The sequence below is a fragment of the Jaculus jaculus genome, chromosome 2 (genome assembly GCF_020740685.1).
Source record: "Jaculus jaculus isolate mJacJac1 chromosome 2, mJacJac1.mat.Y.cur, whole genome shotgun sequence".
Lineage (NCBI taxonomy): Eukaryota > Metazoa > Chordata > Mammalia > Rodentia > Dipodidae > Jaculus > Jaculus jaculus.
Window position 1 is genome coordinate 65877441 of NC_059103.1, and position 25796 is coordinate 65903236.

A 25796-nucleotide genomic window follows, 5' to 3' on the forward strand; every position below is an offset into this window, starting at 1 on the left:
TTCCTGTTACTTAGTAATTAAAATATTTTCTTGCTGAACTTAACCATGAACCTCTGGTCCCTTGGGAAAACCCAGTGTTACACATGTTAAGATTCCAGTATTCATTTTACCTTTCACCTTAGAAGTAGGAACTGTAATATAAGAATTTGCTATTAGGCTGGTACCCTTAAAAATAACAAAACATTTTCAGATACCTTCAATGGCAATTCGCTTTTTGGGCCAATCCTTTGATTCTCGGGATATCGGTTCTTTGACACGAATACTTATCACTAAATCAGCCAAATTGAACTCTAAAGCATAGAAGCGTAGCAATTCCACCCACAGCTGCCCAACTGGTACTGAAGGCTGGTTTTTTACATTAAGAATCAACGGCACCTATAAATAACAGAGAGAAACATGCAGGTAAATTAAGATGTCAGCTCAATCTGAAAAACACTAGAGATCACTCAAACAGCAAATAAACACTCTGCAAAGACATGAATGTGACAAGCATCTAGGTGAGTCAAGGTCTAGGTCTATGTTGTCTATGGTAAGGCAGTGTCACCTTGCTGTAGCCCTGTGATTAGAGCTCATGAGTAGACAGGATTTTGTTTAACCAGACAGCACATCTAATTTGGAAGTCTCCATAACAGAGGGAGAGACCCTTTTAAGAGTTGCTAATATGCTCAGAACAGATCTCTTTGTATTACTGCTGCTGGAGGGAACTGTTACAGGTGTGGACACTTAGAAATGAACATTGCTACAGGGAAAAAAAAAATCACATCTCTCATTGCCCTGACATGCTATATAAGCACACTGAATCTGCCAATGGCAATTAAGTTTGAAATCCCATAATTCCTTGTATCAGGAATTGACAACAGTTTTTTCAGTCTATAGTTCTTAGTTGTTCTGCAACTTAGTTTCTCTACTTAAAGGTCATCAGTACAGACAGGACAGTGTCCAAGAGAACTGGCTATAGAACTGGGACAAGCTTAGTCAAAAATCCAAACTGCCAAGTCCTATCGTGGTGATCCTGGCCAAGGTCTACAGCCTGTCTAAGTCTTGGTTTCCTCATCTGATAAATGGGGATAACAGTACCCACCTCATAGGGTTGTTGGGAGGACTGAGGGAGATAATGTCTGTAAAGTGCTTAGCACAGTGCCTGGCACACAGTGTTCAAAAAATGGTCGCTATCATTATCTGCAGAGTAGGGATGATATCACCTATAACACAGGACAGTCATGAGGATTAAGTCAGAAACAAGGGAAAGCATCTGGCACACTTGGCGGCTCTCTGTACTTTTTCGCAGGAATAGTCTTTTTATGAAATCCACATGTCACTGAAACACAACTTCACTACTATAAGACGCTCTTAAGAGGTAACTGAGTTCAACCCAGGTGTTACAAGAGAAGGGGCAGAAGCCCCAAGAGCTTTCCTGGTTTGTCAAGTTGTGCTGCTTGTCAGTGGAGAGACAGGGTCTCCCAATCCCAGCGCAGTGCTTTTCACCATGCCGTGAGCCACTTCCACAGCATCTGGGACTTATTTCACAAGTGGCAGTAGCAATAATCTTTCCAAATAGAAAGACATGTTAAAATAAAGCATTAAACAGACTGATAGCAATGGCTTTTTCTTCACATTATTTTTATAACTCACATTGAATTTTTTTCCCCTCTAAAGTACACAAATTTGTCTCTAACCACACTTCAAATTAAGTGGCAAGATACCTTCTCAATTAGCAAACCTCAACCATAAAGGTTCTGTCAATTAAGAAAAAGTCACCTCGTCAAGTTATATAAGGCAGTGCTGACTGACTGAAATGGAAGTCGTTGAGGTCCCAGTATTAAAGTTGAGGACCTACAGAAAATGTCCAACAACCAAGAGTTGTGTTAAATTTCCACAGTATTTCAGCTTTACAACAGATACTGAAGCATCTCACAGGGAAGACTTAAAAGTACTAGAGCAAGGAACTTGGGCTCTGGTATTTAGCCTTTCTTTTACAAGTACAGAACACTTCTTTTTAAAATAAAGTAAGAATAATATTTAGAATTTATTGAGTGCTTGCCAAATGCTAGGTACTGAGTTAGGCATTCTTTCTTTTAATCAATGAACCTGTGAGGGGTACCAGTATCATTGCTTTTTGCTTGGAGAAAACAGGGACACATAAATATTCAGTCACTTTCCCAAGGATACACAGCTAGGAAATGGGACAGCTGGAATATAATTCACATATTCTGGTCATAGCCTGGGCTACTGTAATACAACTGATAAGAACCCAACATCAAAAGCAGAAGTGGAACTATGCTGGGGCAGCAGTAGAGTGTTCCCCACTCTCATCCTTCCCCTGTGCTCAAGGACTCTAGAAAACACAGCTACAGAATATAGTTCACTTGTCTCTCACAGGAGGCATGCGTAAACCACAACTGGCAGTCACATGACTTGTTAGTGTACAGATGAATCTTGGTCTTAGAAGTATTTTATGGTTATCATTATATTCCAAAGGGTGATGAGAAGGTCATTGAACTTGCTACTCATTCATCAATTTGTAATTCTATTTCTACTACTAATCTAAGGGCAATGAAATAATTCTTTTTCTTCCTTCTCACCTCTTCTTCTCCTCCTTCAGTACTTGGAGCTCAACCAGAGCCTCATGCACGCTAGGTAAGCATTCTACCACTGGTGTGCATGCCCAAGTTCACCTGCATACCTCTAGTAGTATGGGGTCCGTACATTAAATCACGTCATTATTCACCATGATGTCAGTAACCTGCACTTTCCATATACTTAAACCTCTTAATGCCATATAAAATCTCAGCACTTTTGAGTTCTCAGTTTCTCATTAGTTCTTAGGTACCGACACACAAAAAAGATGCCATGTAAATAAGTGGATTAATGTTCTCACATTTTTAACTTTTCTCACTGTTTACCTATTCAAGTAGTTAAACAGATAAGGATATAGTGGTAAAGTAGTAAATCAGTATGAAAGTTCCTCAAAAAAAAAAAAACAACTAAAAATAGATCAACTATATGATCTGGCCATACATCCAAAAGAACCAAAGTCAGCTTTCTACAAAGAAACCTGCACACCTATGTTTATCACTATTTCATTCATTTGAGTCAAGATTTGGAATCAGGTCAGGTGCCCATTAATGAATGAATGGATGAAGAAACTGTTATACAATAGTTTTATTTGCCATAAAAGGAAATTATGTTGCTTATAGAAAATGGATAAAACTGGAGAATATGTTAAAATAAGCCCATCTCATAAAGACAAGTATTACATGTTTTCTCTCACATGTGGACTATAGGGGAGGGGAGGCATGTAAGTAAAAGAAGGACATTGGAGACATGGAAGAAGCAGAAGAGGAAGGGAGAGAAGGGACAAAAGAGAAAAAGGGGAGTGAAAATGATTAAAGAACATGTATGTGTGTGTTTAATTGTCATAATGAAGCCCATCACTTTATATAGTTAATTTACTCTAATAAAAGATACTTAACCCTTCTTCTCTCTCTGCTTCTTTCTGTCACTCACTCTTTCTTAAATAAATAAAATTACAAATATGTATATTTAAAAAGGGCTGGAGAGATGGCTTAGTGGTTACGGCACTTGTCTGCAAAGCCAAAGAGCCCCATTTGGATTCCACAGTACCCAAGCAAAGCTTGATGTACAAGGTAGCATATGTGTCTAGAGTTTGTGTGCAGTGGCTGAAAGCCATGGTGCACCCATTCTCTTTCAAACAAATAAAATAAAATATTCAAAAAGAGTTAATCTGGGTTTGGTGGCTCATGCCTTTAATCCCAACACTCGAGAGGCAGAGGTAGAAGAAGCGCCATGAGTTCAAGGCCACCTTGAGACTACACAGTGAATTCCAGGTCAGCCTGAGCTATAGTGAGACCCTACCCTGAAAAACAAAACAAAAAAAAAAAAGTTAAGATAAAATCAGGTATAGTGGCTCATGTCTGTACCTCTAATATGCAAAAATCTGAAGCTGGAGGATTTCCAAGCCAACCTGAGCTACACAGTGACTTCTAGGTTAGGCTAGACTATAAAGTGAGATCCTATCTCAAAAACGGAGGAGGTGGGTAGAGACAGTTAAGATAAAGAAAGACGACAACAAGAATGAACAATGAATAACTCAATGCCACAATGAATGACGGAAACAAAAGCCAACTGTACAGCTAGGTAAGGGAGACAAACCTGTCCCCTCCGCACTGGCATTTCTCTTGGTGCTTCTTCTTGTGTGGTGTTCATGTCGCCTGTGCCATTGGCAGTGTACTCCCAGACCACAGAGTCCTTCTCAATGTCTTTCAGATTGAAATTTCCTAATTTACTTAGTGAGAATTCTTCAATCTAGAAAAAATTAGACACATTATTATAAAATATAAGTGATTTTGTAACAGTGCGGGACATATTGAAATCTTAGAAGGGGATCTGGAAATACAGCTTGGAGGTAAAACACCTGCCTAGAGAGTACAAGGTCCTAATCTTCAGTACAGTCAAAATTCATAGGAGTGGAAACAATACACTTCATCAACAACACAAAATATGTTACTTATGGACTACCTCTGATAGGTGTAAATTGAAACTTCTTATTTATTTATTTGGGAGAGGGAAAGAGGCAGAGTGAGAGAAACAGAAAGAAAGAGAATGGACATGCCAGGGCTTCCAGCCACTGCAAACAAACTCCAGATTCATGTGCCCCCTTGTGCATCTGGCTTACATGGGTCCTGGGGAATCAAATCAAGGTCCTCTGGCTTTGCAGGCAAGCGACTTAACTGCCAAGCCATCTCTCCAGCCCCAAATTTAAACTTCTTTATAGAGTATATTAAAGAAAAGGAAGGGCGGGAGTGGTGATGCACACTTTTTCTTTAATCCAAGCACTTGATTGGCAGAGGCAGAGGCAGGAGAATTGCCATGAGTTAGAGGTTATCCTGAAACTACATAGTGAATTCCAGGTCAACCTGAGCTAGAGTAAGACCTTTACCTTGAAAAACCAAAAAAAAAGGAGGGGAGGGTTGGAGAGATGGCTTGGTGGTAAAGCTGCTTGCCTGCAAAGCATAGGACCTATGTTAACTCTCTAGATCCCATGAAAGCCAGATGCGTAGAAGGTGACATAAGCATGCAAGATCACACATGTGCACAAGATGGCATACACATGGGGAGTTTGAGTGCAGTGGCAGAAGGCCCTGGCACACCAACCAATTAGTTCCAGGTCAGCCTGGGCTAGAATGAGACCCAACCTCAAAAAGAATAGAAAAGCCAAGATTTTGCAAAAGAAATGGTAACTTTATGACATAATTTTATGACATAAATACCTAGGTCCTGGAGCTGAGTGGCAGAGTGCTTGGCTGCCTGGCAGTATGAGGCCATGGGTTCAAGTGCCAGTACTAAACAGACAGAGGAGTGCTCAACACTGAAATGTCTCAATCACACCTTCCAAGGCTCAGGGTCCATGGCGGAAAAGGTGGTGGAAAGAATGTAAGAGCCAAAGGAAGGGTAGGACTCCTTACAATGTGCTCCTCCAGACACAAAGTGGCCTGGATATCCATGGCCTCACAGTGCTTGACACTACCTACACAAGACCATCATAAGAGGAGGAAAAGATCATGACATCAAAGTAAAAGAGAGACTGAGAGGGGGAGTAGATACAATGGTGAGTGGAGTTTCAAAGGGTAAAGTGGGGTGGAGGAAGGAAATTATCTTGGGATATTGTTTACAATTATGAAAGTTGTCAATTAAAAAAAGACCAAAAAAAAAAAAAAAACTACAGAGAAGACAATATTACCTAGTGGCTGACACCATTAGTTCTGGAGTAAAATTAGCTGGTACCTAAATCTCAGCTCCTTAGCTACATGACTGAGAAATGGAGGCCTCTCTATAAATTCAGCCTCCTGTAAAACAGGGTACACTAGAACTTCCTTCAGAAAATAGTTGTGCTATGACTTATCTACTTGTAATAAACAGCTTGTAGAAATGCCAAAAAAAAAAAAAATCCTGTTACTATTGTCACTACTATGAAGAGATATAATTATAAAATCTAGATACTCATAGCCATAAAACTTTTCACCTATAATCCCAGCTATTCAAAAGGTGGAGGCTGGAGTACCACAAGTTTATGGCCAGACTGAACTTGAGAAGACCTTGTTTCAAAATAAAAATTTTAAAACAGGGGTAGAGGGGAGGCTGGCAATGAAGCTATGTGGTACAGCACTGGTTTAGCATTTGTGAGATACTAGTTTCAATCCACAGTATACCCGCCCTAAATTTATAAATAATTCTTGTTAAGCTCAAAAGTTTCAATATATATTCTATGGGTTATTAATGAAAATGTTAATGTAAGGAAAATGGCTTGGATTCAAAATATCAAAGAAAACTTAAAGGGTGTTTGACAGGCCTTTATTATATGCTTTGACTTATCACTTTTTTAAAAAACTTTTTTACTGACAACTTCCATAAACAATCTTAAATAGATTAATGAACATAATGAATTATGGTGTGGATATGGTATATTAATTCCCAAATATATCTTTTTTAAAATTTATTTTTATTTATTTATTTGCATGAAAAGAGACAGAATGGGCACTCAGAGCCTGTAGCCACTGCAAATGAATTCCAGATGCAAGCACCACTTTGTACATATGGCTTTATATGTATACTAGAGAATCGAATCCAGGTTGTTAGGCTTTGCAAGCAAGCACCTTATAGCCTTAATTAACTATAAGCAAAATGTGTTTATGTTTTAATATTTTATATAATTTACTTGGAAGGAGAAAGAGGAAAAGAGAAAAAATGGGTGTGCCAGGAACCTCTAGCCACTGCAAACGAACTCCAGATGCACAGACCACTTTGAATATCTGACTTTACGTGGACCCTGGAACTGAACTCAGGTTGTAAAGCATTGCAGACAAGCTCCTTAACTGCTGAGCCATCTCTCCAGCCCCCCAAATGTATTTCTACATCCAATGGCCATCACTGGCTTGGGAGACTGCAATTCTTCTGAAGCAAAGATCGCATGTGGCTCTCGTATTCACAGTGCTGCTTCCTTCTTACACAGTAGACACAGTGCTCGGGGCCTATACCACATGGCCTTGGACTATTGAATTCAGAAGCCCAGAAATACTATCACGCTCCAAAGGGAGCTTAAGCGGGCCCCTGCATACCTCAAACTCCAGGCTTTACTCTCTGTTGGAAGCAAGTAAAGAATCCCTCTTCTCATTATATCAGAGCCCACTCCTAATATAAAACTAGGTAAAAAGGGCATGAGATAGCCCTCAAGGATGGGAAATGAGTAATGAAGTGAACCACTTATTTGGTTTCTGTAAATAGCCTGCACCATAAGCCTTAATAGCCCACACTGTAAGCCTTAGTAGCTCGCACCATAAGCTGTAGCAGCCTGCCTCAGACCACCAAGGTCACAGGAGGCTGATACCACACTCTGCTACCCCCACCTAAGGACCTGCGCAAATGCTGACCTCCAAGGTCATAGGAGACTGGTACCACACTCTGCTACTCCCACCCAAGGACCTGCGCAAATGCTGACCACCAAGGTCATAAGAGAATGATTGGTCCACGAGGGGCTTGAACAAATTAAACTAACTGGCTTAGAAACTATGGGGTGGCACAAACTGACTGGCTAACACCCTGCGGGCTCCTAATATTAGAAAATGATTGGTCTAATGCACAGGCTTTGTTAGAAACCCTATTAAAAACTGTCCTGTTCCTGCATTCGGGGCTCTGCAGTCCTCTACCCCTGTGCGGTGTACGACTGTGGGCCCCAGCGCGCTTGGAATAAAATCCTCTTGCAGTTTGCATCAAGACCGCTTCTCGTGAGTGATTTGGGGTGTCGCCATATCCGGGCAGAGCGTGGGGTCCCCCTCCTGGGGTTCCTTCACTACTTCCCTGACCCATCTATGTCCTGGCTTGAAGACCTGCATGGATAGTCTTCCTACCAGTCAACCACATGGTCTATGTTCCCACATTATTGAGGCTCTGCTCTTTTTTTCTAAAAAGCTCTCCCCTTGTCGGGCACTCTTTCCTAACCCTGACTGTATTTTCTCAAAGAAATTACCACAACTTGATGTCTTTCTCACCCTACAGACACATAAAATCAAAGCCCAGCACACAAGAGTAGCTGACAAGGACAAATGTCCTAAAAATTCTTCCAAAAAAGCACTTTGAAAACAGTGAGTGTAACAACTGTTTCTTTGTTACACATACATAGTATTTTCTTTAATTCAGGGGAATGTTTTTCTAACTTGACTTTTTTAAAAAAATTCTTTATCTAGGGCTTAGTACTGAAACTCAGGGCCTCCTACCTGACAGACAAAAATTCTAACACTAGCTGGGCATGGTGGCACACACCTTTAATCCCAGCACTCAGAAGGCAGAAAGTAGGAGGATCACCGTGGGTTTGAGGACATCCTGAAGCTACATAGTGAATCCCAGTCCCAGGTCAGCCTCAGCTAGAATGAGACCCTGCTTCAAAAAACTAAAATAAATAAATAAATGATAAAAAATTCTAACACTGAGCACATACCTAAGTCCTTAATAAAATTTTTTGAGCAGCTAACATTTAACAGTTTAATAAAATATATCAACATTTTCCTTTATTGATATGGTTTATACCTTCAGTGTTCTAAGAAATCTAGCTACAAAGATATTTCTCCTTGAATTTCATAATTTTGATTTTTCTATGTAGGTATCTGACCCATTTTAGTTCCTTTTCAAGTATGATATAAAGGCTTAATGGTTCACTTTTTTCCTATGAATATTTCTGTCTCTCTCTCTCTCTCTCTCTCTCTCTCTCTGTGTGTGTGTGTGTGTGTGTGTGTGTGTGTGTGTAAACAAGAGGCTGATATTGGATTATCTTCCTCTTTTGCTCTCCATTTTACTTTATGAACCAGAATCTCTTACTGAACCTGTAACTCATCAACCTGGTCTAGTCAGTGAACTCTAGGAATTGCTTGTATTCACTTTCCCCAGCGCTAGGACTGCAGTGCCACCATGCCCAATATTTTTATGTGGGCACTGGGAATCCAGATTCAAGTCCTCATGCTTGCGCAGACAGCAGTTTGCCCACCTAAGCCATCATCTCCCTAGCCCAATACTCAGCTTTTCTAGTACCAGTTCTTGAAAACCATCCTTTTCCCTCAAAGTGCATCACTGAAAACCAACTGACCACATAAAAATAGTGAGTAGGGCTGGAGAGATGGCTTAGCGGTTAAGGCACTTAACTTACCTGGGAAGCCTAAGGATCCAAGTGCAATTCCCCAGAACCTATGTAAGCCACATGCACAAGGTGGTACATGTGTCTGGAGTTCATCTGCAGTGGCTGGAAGCCCTGGTGCACTCATTCTCTCCCTCTCTCTCTGCCTCTTTCTCAAATAAATAAATTATATATATATTTATGAGTCTTTCATCCTCAAAGATATAGCATATCTCCCCATTTACTTACTTTTGTGTGTGTGTGTGCTTTGAACAAATCCAAGATGGTAGACACTCAGATCATGATCTCAGAAACTCAGAATTCATGATCTCTTTCCCTTACCTCTGGAGTGGTATATCTTACATAACTCTCCAACAATGTTCTGACTCTGGCTTATAATTTCTCTTACTATATTTTCTGCAATATTCATAGCAGGAATGAAACTTGGCATTATCAAAGGAGAAAAGGACTGTTATTTGTTCTTCCTAAAAACTGCAGGAACTTATATTCATGACCTCATCCGAGGTTCAGAATTCAATAAATAACATGGCAAACAGCAGTGACAAAAATTGGGAGAATTCTAGGATGATTTAAAACTATGCTTCTTGGAGCTAGATAAATTGCTGACTGGTTAAGTTACTTGCCTACAAAGCCTAATGATCCAAGTTCGATTCTCCAGTACCCACATAAAGCCAGATGCACAAGGTGGCACACACATCTGGAGTTTGTTTATAGTGCAGAAGGTCTTAGTACACCCATTCTGTCTCTCTTCTACCTCTTTCTGCTTGTAGATAAATGAAAATATTACACACTTTGTTTTTTCGAGGTAGGATCACATTCTAGCACAGGCTGACCTGGAATTCACTATGTAGTCTCAGGGTGACTTGAACTCATGAAAAGTTTCTAATCCCTAGCACCCATGTGAATGCAGGTTGGCCCTGGTGGTTAATTGTAATCCCAGTGCTGTGGGGGTAGAGACAGGGAATCCTGGGGCAAACTGGCTAGCTAGACTTGTTCAATATGGGAACGCTCTGGGCTCAAGTGGGAGACCCTGCCTTGGTAAACAAAGTAGACAGCAGTCAAGGAACATCCTGACATCAATCTCTGACCTCTCTACAGGAGTTAGCAGTGATCAAGCCCACATACTTGGTTTTACTCCCATGTCCTTTGGGGCACATGGGTTTGACTGCTGTGCCTATCCTAAACTCCTGTCCTTTGCATTCAAAGTAGAAAGAACCATTTAGTTTTCACAGACATCTATTTGGATAAGGCTGACTTTGTTCTCAGATACTTTTTGTACTATCAGAAGGGTAGTATAGTGGAAGCACCCTCTAATGGTCCTTTTCAGCATCACAGGCACAAACAATAAAGACAGACAGTATATGTTGACTCTCTTATACCAGAGCAAGTTTTAAAAAATATTTTATTTATTTATTTGAGAGAAAGAGAGAGAGGGAGGAAGAGGCAGATAGGGAGAAATGGGCACACCAGGGACTCTAGCCACTGCAAATGAACTCCAGAAGCATGTGCCTCTTCTGCATCTGGCTTACACCGGTCCTGGGGGATCACACCAGGGTCCTTAGGCTTCGCAGGCAAATTCCTTAACCATTAAGCCATTTCCTCAGCCTCAGAGAAGTTTGTTTTTTTTTTGTTTGTTTGTTTTGTTTTTTTTTTTGGTTTTTCGAGGTAGGGTCTCACTCTAGACCAGGGTGACCTGGAATTCACTATGGAGTCTCAGGGTGGCCTCAAACTCATGGCGATCCTTCTACCTCAGCCTCCCAAGTGCTGGGATTAAAGGCATGTGCCACCACGCCCGGCTTCAGAGAAGTTTTTTTTTTTTTTTAAATTTTATTTATTTGACAGAGAGACAGATAGAAAAGGGCAGACAGAAAGAAAATGAATTAGAGGCTTGTCAAGGCCTTCTGCCATTGCAAATGAACTCCAGGTGCATGTGTCACTTTGTGCATCTGGCTTTATGGAGGTACTGGGCAATCAAACTCAAGCTTTGAAAGCAAGTGCCTTTATCAGCTGAGTCACCTCTCCATGCCCAGAGGAGTTTTTAGGTAGTGTATTCTACTTCAGTCTTTATTCCTGTGGCCAGGCAGACAAAGTCCCTGATTAATTCTCAATTACATATAAAGAAAAATATCCTTGTAATCATATATTTGATTTTGATTTTTTTTAAATATTTTATTTTTATTCATTTATTTGAGAGAGAACGAAAATGGGGAGACCAGGACCTCTAGCCATTGCAAACCAACCCCAAGTGCATGTGCCACCTGGTGTATCTGGCTTACGTGGGTCCTGGGGAATCAAAGCTGGGTCCCTTGGCTTTGTAGGCAAGCGCCTTAACTGCTACGCTACTTCTCCAAACCTGGTTTTGACTTTTTTTTTTTTTTTCTGGTTTTGACTTTAGGCTGATCTACAATTTGGACCTGAACTCACTGTAATCCTCCTACCTCAGCCTCTAGAGTGTTGGCATTATTGACATGAGCCACTATGCCTAGCTATATAATCATATTTTTGGTTTATGCCTATAGGTAAAACTACTAGCGAACACATTTATTTTTTATTTTTGAGGTATGGTCTTGCTCTAGCCAAGGCTGACCTGGAATTCACTATATAGTATAAGGGTAGTCTCAAACTCACAGCGATCCTCCTACCTCTGCCTCCCAAGTACTAGAATGAAAGGCATGAGCCACCATGCATAACTTAGAACATATTCTTAAACAATGAGAAGCTCATACACATTAAAAGGTTTAAAAATCCAATGTGCCAAAGCAAGCTGCTCACCTACCATTCCTATAAAAGGACTGTATGTACAACTATATATTATGATAAACTTCTAAGGATTACAAAATGAGATTTCTAAGAGGAGAATAATACCACATTGACTTTTTCACTTTCTAGATGCCACTTTTTATTTACTTACTTATTTATTTATTTCAGAGAGACAGAATGGGCATGTCATGGTCTTTAGTCACTGCAAGTGAACTCTAGACGAATGTGCCACCTCGTGCATCTGGCTTTATGTGGGTACTGGGAAACCAAACGGAGGTCCTACGGAGGTCCTTAGGCTTTACAGCCAAGTGCCTTAATTGCTGAGCCATCTTTCCAGCCCCAGATGCCACTTTTATAATCAATATTTGGGGATTGGAAGATGGCTCACCAATTAAAGGCACTTACTTGCAAAGCCGGCTGGTCTAGGTTCAATTCCCAAGTACCCACATAAAGCCAGATGCACAAAGTAGTTCATGCATCTGGAATTCATTTCCAGCAGCAGCAGCAAGAGGTCCTGGTGTACCCATTTATTTTCATTCTCTTTCTCTTTTGTGTAAATTAATAAAAATATTTTACAAAGTAAATAAATATTAGTCTTTGAATGAACCAATTCAACTTTCATTTATCTAGGAAGTAAAGAATAGTACCTTCTTACTGTTTTCTGGTGGTACTAGGGATTCGTTCTAGGGTCCCATGCATGCCAGGCAAGTGCTCTATCACAGAACCACTTCCTTAGCATCACTCCCCCCCTCAACTTCTACTACTTTTTGATATGGCTAAGTTGCCTATACTGGTCTTGAACTCACTCGATAGAACAGACTGGCCTTGAGCTTGTGTTCCTCCTGCTCTCAGCCTCCAGTGTAGCAAGGATCACAGGCCTGTGGCATCAGGCTAACAAGAGTAGCTCTATTGCTAAGGCTGATGCATCTTATAGAAAATACCAAAATATTATTTAAGAAATGACCCTTGAGCTCTACATCTTGTGCTGTTGGTAGTAATTTCAATGCTTCCCTATAGGGAATACAGAAACCAGAAACAGAAAGTGCTATGAACCAAGCTAGTCAGAAGGCTGAGGCAGGAGGAACAGCTGAGTCCAGGCAGTCGGGGTAGAATGCACAACACAGTGCAACCTCGTCTTCAACACAATTCAATAAATAATAAAAATGAAGAAAATTTTAATGCTTCCTGTCTGGAGATGCTATATAAATTCAAGTATCCAATTAGAAAATTGTACCTAAAGAAAAAAATGCATCAAATAAATTTAACACTGGTTCGCAGTCTCCTGTTTGAAATGCTCAGACATATAGGTGATTTTGAAATCAACATTATTATCCCTACACAGGGCATATGGCAGTATTTTATAATTAAACATTAATATTTTAGCAACAAAAGATATGAAGTCACAGGCTGGAGAAATAGCTTAGTGTTTAAGGCGCTTGCCTGCAAAGCCAAAGGACCCAAGTTTGATTCCCCAGGACCCACAGAAGCCAGATGTACAAGAGGGGAGCACACATCTGGAGTTCATTTGCAGCGGCTGGAGGCCCTAGCGTGCCCATTCTCTCTCTCTCTGTCTATTTCTCTCTCTCAAATAAAGAAAGATAAAATAAAAACAAAAAACAAATAAACAAACCAAAAAAAGATATGAAGTCCCATCAGTTGAATAACTATTTCAGTTTTGGTTAGGTTTTAGTTTGTACAGGGAATTGTAAATCTTTAATAAAATCATCAGATATATAAGCAGAAAAATTACATACCCATGATCCTAGATAAACTGGCAAAAGAGGTTCTTTCCTTTGTTGAAGAAAAAAAATGGCCATCAGGGCAAACACATAAGGTGGTAGGCCTCCTTCTTCAGGGCGATCTATACTGCAAAGCTACAAATCAGAAGAAAGAGGGTAAGAAATTTCTTTCACATGTATATGGTACATTTATGTGTGTGCCCTTGAGTATATGTATATATGAAGTCCAGAGTACATGGGTGCTACCATACCCACCCAGCCCTCGAAGCCTACCTTTTAAAATATTTTTACTTATTTATTTATTTGAGATAGAGGCAGGCAGATAAACAGGCATTCCAGGGCCTCCAGCTACTGCAAATGAACTCCAGACACATGTGCCACCTTGTGCAATTGGTTTATGTGGGTCCTGGGGAATTGAACCTGGGTCCTTTGGCTTTGCAGGCAAGCTCCTTAACCATTAAACCATCTCTTCAGCCTTGATTAGTCTTTTGATGTCTATAAATATGCATCTAAAGCTAGGTGTAGAGGTGTACAGCTGTAAACTCAGCACAGGGGTGGGGGTGGGGCAGAAGCAGAAGAATCATAGCAAGTTCAAGGACAGTTTGGTTTACTTAATGAGCTCCAGGGCAGCCAGGGTTACGCTGCCTGACCCTGGCTCAAAAAACCAAAAGCAAACAAAGAATTCATCTTACCTTAGCCCAGTATCTAAATGCAATCACCAAAGGAACCAGCTTTGGTTCAAGTTTTCCAAGGGCAGTTAAGTGCTTTGTTGTCAGACAAGCATTTTCATTTCCTGCACTCACTTTACAAAGAAGACCACTGGTGGGGCAAGGGCGAGGAAGGGAGGAAAAAAGAAGAAGAACAAAGTGTTACTCAGATACCAGTATCTTTTATAACAATGAGTTTACAGGAGATAAATGCTTTGAAAACCCAAGGCACTTAAACTCATTAAATTTTTGTAGGTCATTTAAGAAATTTTTGAAGACATGAAATAACAGAAATATAAAATACTTCAAATGGGAGCATGACTGGTCTGATTTTTGTGACAATAGAGTTTTCTCACTAGGACTAAAGGAATTTGCTTCATGAAAAATCATCATGGCCCACAAAACACCCATTTATGGGTGGTGACAGCAATGTCTCAGAGGGAGAGAGAGAGGTACAGGGGAGTCACACCAGCTGCTCAGTACCGCCACAGATGCTGCTGAAAACAGCACAGAGAGGCGAACACAGAAAGTAACTACTTCATATGGGTCTTTTCGAAATAAGTTGAAATGCATCCTTCTAAGATTTCCTTTCATCTAAGAGTCATTTTATTCTTCTTAATATATAAATATAGGAAAAAGGCTAGTAGGAAGCACAGGAGACAACCCCAAAGGAGCTTACAAATCTACTTGTTGGACCTCAAGACTCAGCCAACTAGCTCATGCCCATAATACTATCCCAGTATTTGGGAGACTGGCCATCAGCTCCTGGTCAGTCTGGGATAGAGTGAGAGTCTACCTCAAAAAAAAAAAAAAAAAACAAAAAACCCTAGCAAAGAGTACTTATTCCTTGACAAATTTGATAGCTAATGGACAACAACAGCTAGGCACAGGGGCACACACCTCTAACCCCCACTGGGGGGAGACGGGAAGATAGCCAAAAGTTTGAGGCCAGCCTAGGATACATAGCTAAACCTTGTCACAAAAGCATAAAATAAGATAAAGCCAAATAAAGTAAGGAAAACAGCTCAAAGAAACTGAGACCTCTGCTTTTCTTTGCACACCACCACTGGCACCCTTGCATGGAAATCTGCATCAACATCAATAAAGGAGTCTGAGGAAAAAAGAAAAAAAAACAATATTAAATAGGTTAGTGAAAACTATTCAATGTAGCTAAAATTTAAGCACCAGTGCAGCTCTGTGCTTGGCCTTTTGAAAATTCACTATTCACAAAGTTCTGAAGTGATTTTTAAAAATTACATTCAAGAATCAAGAAATCACATTAGTATTAAGTCCTTTGCAAATGTCTGATTATAAATAACATCATTAGATCAGAACACTTAAATGCTATGTGCATAACATAATTAGGATGAAGATTGCCAGGCATGGTGGCGCATGCCTTTAATCCCAGCACTCGGGAGGCAGAGGTAGGAGGATCGCTGTGAGTTTGAGGCCACCCTGAGACTCCATAGTGAATTCCAGGTCAGCCTGGACCAGAGTGAGACCCTACCTCAAAAAACTTTAAAAAAAATAAAAAAGAAAGAAATATGAAGATTTAAAAACAAAATTCATACAAAAGCTAAAATGATCAGTGTCAAAATATGTATTGACTGAAATAGGATGAAATCTTTCAATGTTTTATCCAACCAAAACAGGAAGAATAGGATGCCTAACTCAAGGAATGGGACAGTTTATGAAACCTATGCAATGAGAAAAGGCTGTAACCCTCAAGTGGGATATTATATACATAAGACAACAGAAAAACCCATATAGGAACTACCTGTGCTCATTAAAAGGGCAGGGCCACATTACTTACCACTTGTAACACTGGTTTAAAGGACTCATTAAAACAGATTATCCTTTGGTTCTCTTCTCAGAGTAAATTTTACATATTTTGCATTTCCTGGTCACAGTCTAAACTCATTTAATCTTTAATGACGTTATCAAGCTAAAAGCTTTACTTCTAAATGGTTATTCTACATAGAAGTACCAATAAGGCTTTAGTTAATAATTCATGGGTATCTGCTTTGATTTTTGCTTTGGACATTACCCATACAAGTTTAAAAACATGGCTTCCTGATTTGAGTTTGGTAATAAATATACTCAGATTTATAGACAGAAGAAAAAAATCAGTTAGCAAAATGTGGAAGAATTTGGCCTTACCACTGTTCTTTAAACATTCTTGAACAAGCAAGAGGACGTCTGGCTGAGACATCTAGGAAATAAATGGATGAATACATGAAACAGTCCCTAAATACTTTTGCTTTATTGGTATAATACAAAGTCTGAAGTTCCCCAAGTCATATTCCAAATTAGAAATGCACACTGCTGCCAGGGTGGACAAAGTAATCGTTGTGCCATGTGCATGTATCAGTCACAGACAGACAGATGAGCATCAAATGAGGATGAGTGTGGGCAAAACAGACTTCCTACATGATAACTCTGGGTTAGCTCATTCTTGAGATTACCTCTCAGCAAATTTGAAAGTGGTATCTGGAAGCTGACACCCTGCTGACAATGTTACCTCTCATTCTGTAACACGACTGCAGCAGATAGCTTGATAGTTCCAACATCAGTATTACCTTTCTCCAACCACTGCTCCAAAATGGATCCAAATCATTTAAAAGTCTGCACTAGATCCTTAAAACTGTGTGTGTGTGTGTGTGTGTGTGTTTATTTTGTTTTTGGTTTCTTGAAACAGGGTCTCACTCTGAAAGCACAGGCTAGCCTGGACTTCACTATTTAGCTCTAACTGGTCTCTAACTCAAAACAATCCTCCTACCTTGGCTCACAATCCTTAAAATTTTTAGTGACTTGTTATTGCTGTTAGGTCAAAGTCATGTTCTTACAAGCCAGAGTATTCTGCATGCTTGTAATCCTACTGTTGGGGACAAGGAGATCCTTGGGGCTCAGTGGCCAGCCAACATAGGTGGTAAGACCCAGGAGAGTGAGAGATCCTGTTTCAAAAATAAAAGGTTGGGGCTGGAGAGACGGCTTAGCGGTTAAGCGCTTGCCTGTGAAGCATAAGGACCCCGGTTCGAGGCTCGGTTCTCCAGGTCCCATGTTAGCCAGATGCACAAGGGGGCGCACGCGTCTGGAGTTCGTTTGCAGTGGCTGGAGGCCCTGGCGCTAGAGTGAGACCCTACCTTGAAAAAGAAAATAATTTTGCTTTTAAACAACCACACCTGTCTAGCTCAGGCTGACCTGGAATTCACTATGTTGTCTCAGGGTGGCCTCAAACTCACTGTGACTCCCCTACCTCTGCCTCCTGAGTGCTGGGATTAAAGACATGCACCACCACACTTGGCTCTAAAAGCATAGTTATTTTCACAAAATTACCACATAAAGAGGAAACTTGTAAGCTAATTAAGTTTTCAGATGACAAATGTTTATAAATCTATACTGTTCTAAACTCTGAATTATTTTCCTATATTGGAAAATTGATTTTTACCAGACTTTAATCATTTTACATTAATAGAAGCTTAAGTATCCCCATAAAATGTACATGCTTAGAAAACCACTATTACTAGTAGGAAAGATCTGTATTGTAAAATAAGTATAAAAGTCTGTAAAGTCGGGCTGGAGAGATGGCTTAGCGGTTAAGCGCTTGCCTGTGAAGCCTAAGGACCCCGGTTCGAGGCTCGGTTCCCCAGGTCCCACGTTAGCCAGACGCATAAGGGAGCGCACGCATCTGGAGTTCGTGTGCAGTGGCTGGAGGCCCTGGCACGCCCATTCTCTCTCTCTCTCTCTCTCTCTGTCTTTCTCCCTGTGTCTGTCACTCTCAAATAAATAATAAATAAAAAATGAACAAAAAATATCTTTTTAAAAAAAGTCTGTAAAGTCTAAAAATTTTTTTCTAGAGGCAGAGCTAGGTGGCACACACCTTTAGTCCCAGCACTAGACGGCACAGGGGGATGATATCACCGTGAGTTTCTAAGTCAGCTTGGGGTAGAGTAAGACCCTACCTCAAAAAACAAAAGAAGAAAGAAAGAAACAACCACAAACAAGAAAAAAAAAAACAAACCAAAAAAAAAAAAAAAAAACCTTGAACCTGTGAAGTTAAAGATAGGCAGAAAACACCAAAATAGAAATTTTAGGGAAAAGAGCTATAGTTACACTTAAGACATGTTCTAGTATGAAAAGTATATTCCTACACAGTTCACATTTAATACTGTTTTTGTTGTCTGAGGACAACCATCATGGGTCTTACACATGCTTCTGGAACAGCCTGCCGTACTGGGCTCTCCCCCATCAGAGCTAAAGTGAGTGTCCTCATACACAATAGATAAGAGTTATAACCAGCCAAGGACCTGACTTCCTCACAGACTGGTGTGATCTGAGGGGCTCACAGGGCAATATGCAAGTGAAGTGTATACTAGGACAGGCAATAAGATCTTGAAAATTCTGCCATCTAAAGGACTTGCTTCTGACCTCCTGAGGATCTTTACTACTGACTTAGGAAAGCAGTTAGTTAGTAAGTATGCCGAGAGGAGCTGAAAGGGTAGAGAAGCTAAATTCTGACAGGCGTGGTGGCACACACCTTTAATCCCAGCACTCAGGAGGCAGAAGTAGGAGGACCACTGTGAGTTTGAGACCAGCATGAGACTACAAACTAAGTTCCAGGTCACCTGGGGTAGAGCAAGACTCTACCGGGAAAGAAAGAGGGAAAAGAAGATGCTAAACTCTGTGTAATTCTAATGCAGAGCCAAATTCATCAGTTGGATTGGTATTTGTACGCCAAGAAGGTCCCCACCCTCAAAACTGGAAATGAGTCATCTACAGCCTCTTCTCTAGGGTCATAAATGGATCTGTGCACTCCAGAAAAAAAAAAATCATTGTTTAAACAAAAATAGATATATAAATAAGTAAATATCTGTATGATTGAAAACTCCAACATTATTTTGTACTTACAATAGCTGGAAATTGAATGTCAATGTTTACATCCGAACTTTTGAAGCCCAATCTGCTACAGGAAGATCCATATAACCTTAGAGAACAATCTAAAAATAAATAAATACATGTAAGTGATAAACACAGTAAAACTTCTCAAAAGTTGTAACAAAACACTGCTATTTCACAAGTATAGCCATCAATTAAAGTGACACACAAACAAGTGTCCTTGGGTCCACCATGAACAAAGGACAGGGTGAGACAGCTATGTGCTCACCTCTTCAGTCTACTTAAACAATTCTGTGATCGTATCTGCTGTGAAATGGCCTAAAGATTCCTACATTATCATGCTCACATTTTATGGAGAAAGCTGTATTTACAACTTGTAAAATGTCCAACTTGAAGAAAGAAGACTGGTATTAAGTCTTATACTATCCTCGAGAGCTAAGGAAAGCATTTTTTCCAACTTAGAAAGCACAAAGATTTAAACTTACTATAAAGACCTTATTTTGTTAAAATGGTAAGAAAATGATCTTCCTGGGACTAGCAGGATAGCTCGGTTGGTAAAGTGCTTGCTGTTGAAGCATGAGGGCCTGAATTTAGATCCCCAGTAACCAAGGAGCCATCACTGAGGAGGCAGACAGACAGGAGAATCACTAGGGCTTGCTATCCAGCTGGTCTAGAATTATTGGTGAGTTCTAAGTTTAGTGGGAGACTCTGCCTCAAGAAGATCAGTTAGAGTGTCTGAGGAAGACACCGCATATGGACTTCTGGCCTCCATAAGCGCATGTACATAAATTTACATGAACACGCAGATACACACATATACCATACACCAAAACTAAAAAATAAAAAGAAGAAAGAAGGAAAAAAAGAAAGAGAAAGAAAGAAAAGAAAAAGAATAAAATCCTCCAACAAGTACTTTTTTGGAGACAAGATCTTATTACTACATGGCCCAGGTTGGCCTTGAACTTGAATCCTACTGCCTCAGCTCTCCTGAGAGCTAGAATAAAAGGCATGTGTTACCACACACAGCTAAAGTTACTTTTGTTTTTTTAATTTTACTGAAATTGAGTCTCATGCAGCCCTGGCTGGCTTCTAACTCCCTATGGCACCTAGGATGATAATGATCTCCTAATCCTCCTGCCTCCACCTCCAAAGCACTGGAATTACAGTGTGATCCACCACGCCAAGCTTAAGTTACTTTTTGTTGTTTTATTTTTGGGTTTTCCAAGGGAGGATCTCACTCTAACCCAGGCTGACCTGGAATTCACTATGTAGTCTCAGGGTGGCCTTGAACTCACAGAGATCCTCCTATATCTGACTCTTGAGTGCTGGGATCAAAGGCATGGGCCACCACCCCTGGCTCTAAAGTTACTTTTAAATATGAATCACTGGGCTGGAGAGATGGCTTAGCAGTTAAGGCGCTTGCCTGTGAAGCCTAAAGATCCATGTTTGACTCCCCAGATCTCATGTAAGCCAGATGCTCAAGGTGACACATGCACAAGGGTGCATGTGCACACAAGGTAATGCACATGTCTGGAGTTTGACTGTAGTGGCTGTAGGCCCTGGCTCATTCTTGTTCTCTCTCTCTTATAATATAAACAAATAAATAAGAATTACTACATTATGAACAAAAGCATTTAACATAATACACCTTTTGAAAACTTTTATTAAATAAGTACAATATCAGCAGTATACTTTAAAATGCTAACAGCTGGTAATGGCAGCTTCAACTGTAGTCTCAGCACTTGGAAGACTGAAGCAAGAGGATTACCATGAGCTGTTTATAAGGATAGGGCTGAAGAGATGGCTTGATTCCCCAGAACCCACATAAGCCAGATGTATGCATATGGAATTCATTTTCAGTGGCTAGAGGCCCTGGTATACTCATTCTTTCCCTCTCTCATAAATAAATAAAAATAAATGAAGAGCCCAGGCATGGTGATGCATGCCTTTAATTCCAGCACCTAGGAGGCAGAGGTAGGAGGATTGCCAAGAGTTTGAGGCCACCCTGAGGCTACATGGTGAAATCCAGGTCAGCCTGGGCTATAGTGAGATCCTACCTTGAAAAACCAAAACAAAAGCAGCCAGGCATGGCGGCGCACACCTTTAATCCCAGCACTCGGGAGGCAGAGGTAGGAGGATTGTCATGAGTTTGTGGCCACCCTGAGACTCCACAGTGAATTCCAGATCAGCCTGGGCTAGAGTGAAACCCTACCTCACCCCCCCCCCAAAAAAAAGAGATAGAATCTACTCACTTCCTTATATAGGCATCTCCCAACAAATCAACTGTAATTTTAATGAATTCTGCTATACAATATTGCTTGTAATAGTAAATGTACCTTGTTATAGAAAACTATTAAAACCCAAAAGAGGGCTGGAGAGATGGCGTAGCGGTTAAGCGCTTGCCTGTGAAGCCTAAGGACCCCGGTTCGAGGCTCGGTTCCCCAGGTCCCACGTTAGCCAGATGCACAAGGGGGCGCACGCGTCTGGAGTTCGTTTGCAGAGGCTGGAAGCCCTGGCACGCCCATTCTCTTCTCTCTCCCTCTATCTGTCTTTCTCTCTGTGTCTGTCTCTCTCAAAGAAATAAATAAATAAAAAAAAAATTAAAAAAAAAACAAAACAAAAGAAATCACTTGAATCTGAGCAAGCTGTTAAAAAAGTTCCTTGGTGCCAGGTGTGGTGGCACATGCCTTTAATCCCAGCACTTGGGGGGCAGAGGTAGGAGAACTGCTGTGAGTTCAAGGCCACCCTGAGACTACAGAGTGAATTACATATCAGCCTGAGGCTAGACTGAGACCTTACCTTGAGAAACCAGAAAAAAAAAAAATGTCCCTTGGTGGTAAAGGATAATAGTTTAGAGTAATAGTAATAAAACATTGACAATGAATGTCATACATGAATAGGTGACACACACACACACATTATATATATATACATACACATTTTCTGAGGAGGTAGTGCCTATTTTTTAGTGGTAGGTTATAAACACTATAACAAGCATGATTTTCCAATAGAACCAATAATTCAGAATTATATGGTAATCTAATAAGTAATGATTCCAACCCCAAGAGTGAGCTTTCTTTCCTTGTTTTTCATCTTTCATTGGCGGGGTAAAGGGCAGGGAACAGGGAAAGAGACAGGTTTCATAAGACTGGCCTAGCACTCACTATGTAGTCCAGGCTGCCCTTGAACTCATCATCCTTCTGCCTAAGTTCTTCAAGTGCTAAGATTTTTTTCAAACTTTTAAAAACAAATAGTCATCCCATAGTAACTCTGATACATAGCAAAGACTAAAAATGATTAAGCTATTCCAATCATTGACCTACACAGGAATGGCCAGTAAGTATGGAGCAGGGTTTGTTGGTGTCCAGCATTGACAGCTACTATGTCAGGCATTAACTATACTCAGCCTTAATGGCATATTCCCATTTCACAACAAAGATCTAAAATTTAAAAATAAAAATAAAAATAGCCGGGTATGGTGGCACACGCCTTTAATCCCAGCACTTGGGAGGCAGAGGTAGATGGATCACCGTGAGTTCGAGGCCACCCTGAGATTACATTGTGAGTTCCAGGTCAGCCTGGACTAGAGTGAGACCCTACCTTGAAAAACCAAAAATAAATAAATTAATTAATTAAAATTAAAATAGCTGGGTGTGGTGGCATACACCTTTAATCCCAGCACTTGGGAGGCACAGGTAGGAGGACGGCTATGAGTTTGAGGCCACCCTGAGACTACATAGTGAGTTCCAGGTCAGCCTTGAGCTACAGTGAGACCCTGCCTCGAAAAACCAAAAACAAATAAATAAATAAAAAAAATAAAAATAACTTGGAAAATCAATTCAAGATTACATAAAAGACACTGCACATTATTTATGAACTAAGTTCAAGGCTCAGTTTAGATACTGCAATCCTTTTAAACATGTTTAAACAAAAATTTTATGACACATAACTTGAAAAATGGCTTCCAGAATAACTTTTTATTTAATTAAAGTTACTGTGTTGGAGCCGGGCATGGTGGCTCATGCACACCTTTAATCCCAGCACTCAGGAGGCAGAAGTAGGAGGATCCCCATGAGTTTGAGGCCACCCTGAGACTACAAAGTAAATTCCAGGTCAGCCTGAACTACAGTAAGACCCACCTCAAAAAAAAAAAAAAAAAAATTACTATGTTGGAGCTGGACATGGTGGCACATGCCTTTAATCCCAGCACTTGGGAGGCAGAGTTGGAAGGATCACCATGAACTCAAGGCCACCCTGAGACTACAGAGTGAATTCCTGGTGAGCCTGGGCTAAAGCAAGATCCTACCTCACAAAACCAAAAAAAAAAAAAAAAAAAAAAAATTACTGTGTTGGGCTAGAGGTATAAGTTAGTGGTAGAGCACCAGCCTAACATGCATGAAGCCCCAGGTTCAATACTCAGTACTAGAAAAAATAGACTAAATAAGGATAGTTAAATATTTATATAGAGAGAGCTGGAAGTGTGGCTCAGTCAATAGTAAAGTACTTGTCTAGCACACATAGTGCCCTTGGTTCAATCCCCAGCACCATAAAACAAAGAAATAACAAAACTTGTGTCAATTCAGATAGAAAAGTAGACAAACATACACAAGAGTCTCACAGTGCCCTGATAATATGGGGCACTGAACTATATTAGTCACACAACAACATTTATAATGGAAACAAGTTTATAATGACAATGCATGTAAGTCTTTGTTACCTTTGGGACATGCCAGAAAAAAACATACCAAAATAACACACTAAAGCTGGCTGTGGTGGTACATGCCTATACTTCTGGCACTCAAGAGACTGAGGAAGGAGAATCGTGAGTTCAAGGTTACCCTGGGCTACAAAGCAATTCCAGGCCAGTTTAGCCTACAGGAACAAGGAGAATGTGTATATGGGAGAGGGGAAGCACTAAACATAAGAGCTTCAGGACACAGCACATGAACATTTTTGTTATTTGGTGTCCTGAGGCATGGACTTGCTATGAAGCCCAGGCTGGTGTCAAATTTGAGATTCTCTTGCCTCAGCCTTCTGTGAGCCAGTATTACAGGCATGTACCACTATGCCCAGGCCACAAATTAATTTTTATTAAGCGAAAATAGCTTGAAATATGAGGTACTTTTAGGTAGCTAAATATAAAAACAAATCTAGAAAATACCTGGTAACTTGTGCTGGAACACATTTTCCATGATATGTTTAATTTCTAGCCTCTGATCCAAGTTCTCATTGTGTAAACCAAACTCCTGTACCACTTTGTCAATGGCATTGCCAATTGCAATTATCTGGGAGGGTGATGGCGGGGGTAACGTAGTGAGCAACTCTTCCTCCTGCTTCTCCTTTTAAGATCAATGTTAAGATTAAAAATGACTCATACACAGGTTTTACCTTTTACCTTTCACTGAGACAACACCCTATAGATTTTCTGGACTCTTTTCTTAACCTCCCTTTTCTTAGCTGGGCTAGTCTACACACACCCACTTTATGTACTTAATTAATATGGGTAAGAGAGAATAGGTAGGAACAAGGAGAAAGTGCAAGAAAAGAACATTAATAGCAATAACAAACATAATTTGCTTTATTATTGGGATAAGGGCACATACCTAGCTCCTACTGATGGCTTCCTACCTCCTGCCACTAAGGGAAGCCCTCAAGACTGCTCAGTAAACATCCGATAACTAAAATGTATTTTAGCTAAAATAAGCTCAATAAATAATAAGTTATTAGTATCATAGGATTAAGGAAAAGGCAGTCAAAGCAGACAATAACAGTTGATGGTGAAAATGTGCTGAAACCACAACAAACTGACCTTGATGTTCTTTTTGTGCCTCTTCTCTTTGATATGCTTATGAGCAAATGCGATGGACTCAATCAAAACATCACAGAGTCTGCAGGTGTACTTTGCTGTAGGGCAGTTTCGTGGTCGCTACAGTTTGAAAAGATTGATAGAGATATATATCTCCAAACATAGGGGGAAAATTAGCCAGAAAAATGGTTCCCCCATCACTTTAGATATTCTTAATGTCTCGTATTACCGCTATCCCAATAGGTATTTTTATTTACATATAATGACTGTAACTCAAAATTTCATTAAGTCATGCTGAATCTCTTTTAACATGTAGTACTTAAATGCTGATAATAAAAATAGGACATCTAATTGACCACGGTATGTACTCTCAATCACTAGCTAACATGGTTTGGGACATTATCTAGCAAATATATGCAGAGAGATTTCTGGTACCCTTTTCAGCCTGTCAATGCAGTCTCTCTTCAGCCGCTCCTCAGCCTGCCATAAGCCCAACAGCTCCTCCGCTGAAAGTGCAGACTCGTCAATCACAGGTCCTTCCAACTCTCCATCCTGCTCACTTTCTTCATTTTTAGTCTTCCGAGGCTTCCTAGGTCTGGACCGTGGTTTCTTATTTTCTTAAGTTAGGGGAAAAACATTGACAATTGAATACCACTCCCAAATAAAAAGCAGAACTTAGTTCACTG

General features: G+C 40.3%; 1 protein-coding gene across 5 annotated transcripts in view; it reads right to left on the minus strand.

Annotated features, from left to right (window-relative positions):
- Window positions 1-25796, minus strand: part of Tut7 (terminal uridylyl transferase 7) — an 88835-nt gene that overhangs the window by 47563 nt on the left and 15476 nt on the right. For all 5 annotated transcript variants that reach the window (XM_004672342.2, XM_045142526.1, XM_045142523.1 and 2 more), the window contains exons 3-12: window positions 25546-25727; window positions 25114-25230; window positions 24466-24643; window positions 19317-19405; window positions 16569-16620; window positions 15450-15519; window positions 14394-14520; window positions 13717-13836; window positions 4174-4326; window positions 195-375 (exon numbers count right to left, since the gene is read on the minus strand). In XM_004672342.2, coding sequence (XP_004672399.1) covers window positions 195-375; window positions 4174-4326; window positions 13717-13836; window positions 14394-14520; window positions 15450-15519; window positions 16569-16620; window positions 19317-19405; window positions 24466-24643; window positions 25114-25230; window positions 25546-25727 — 1269 coding nt within the window. The remainder of the gene's footprint in view (window positions 1-194; window positions 376-4173; window positions 4327-13716; window positions 13837-14393; window positions 14521-15449; window positions 15520-16568; window positions 16621-19316; window positions 19406-24465; window positions 24644-25113; window positions 25231-25545; window positions 25728-25796) is intronic.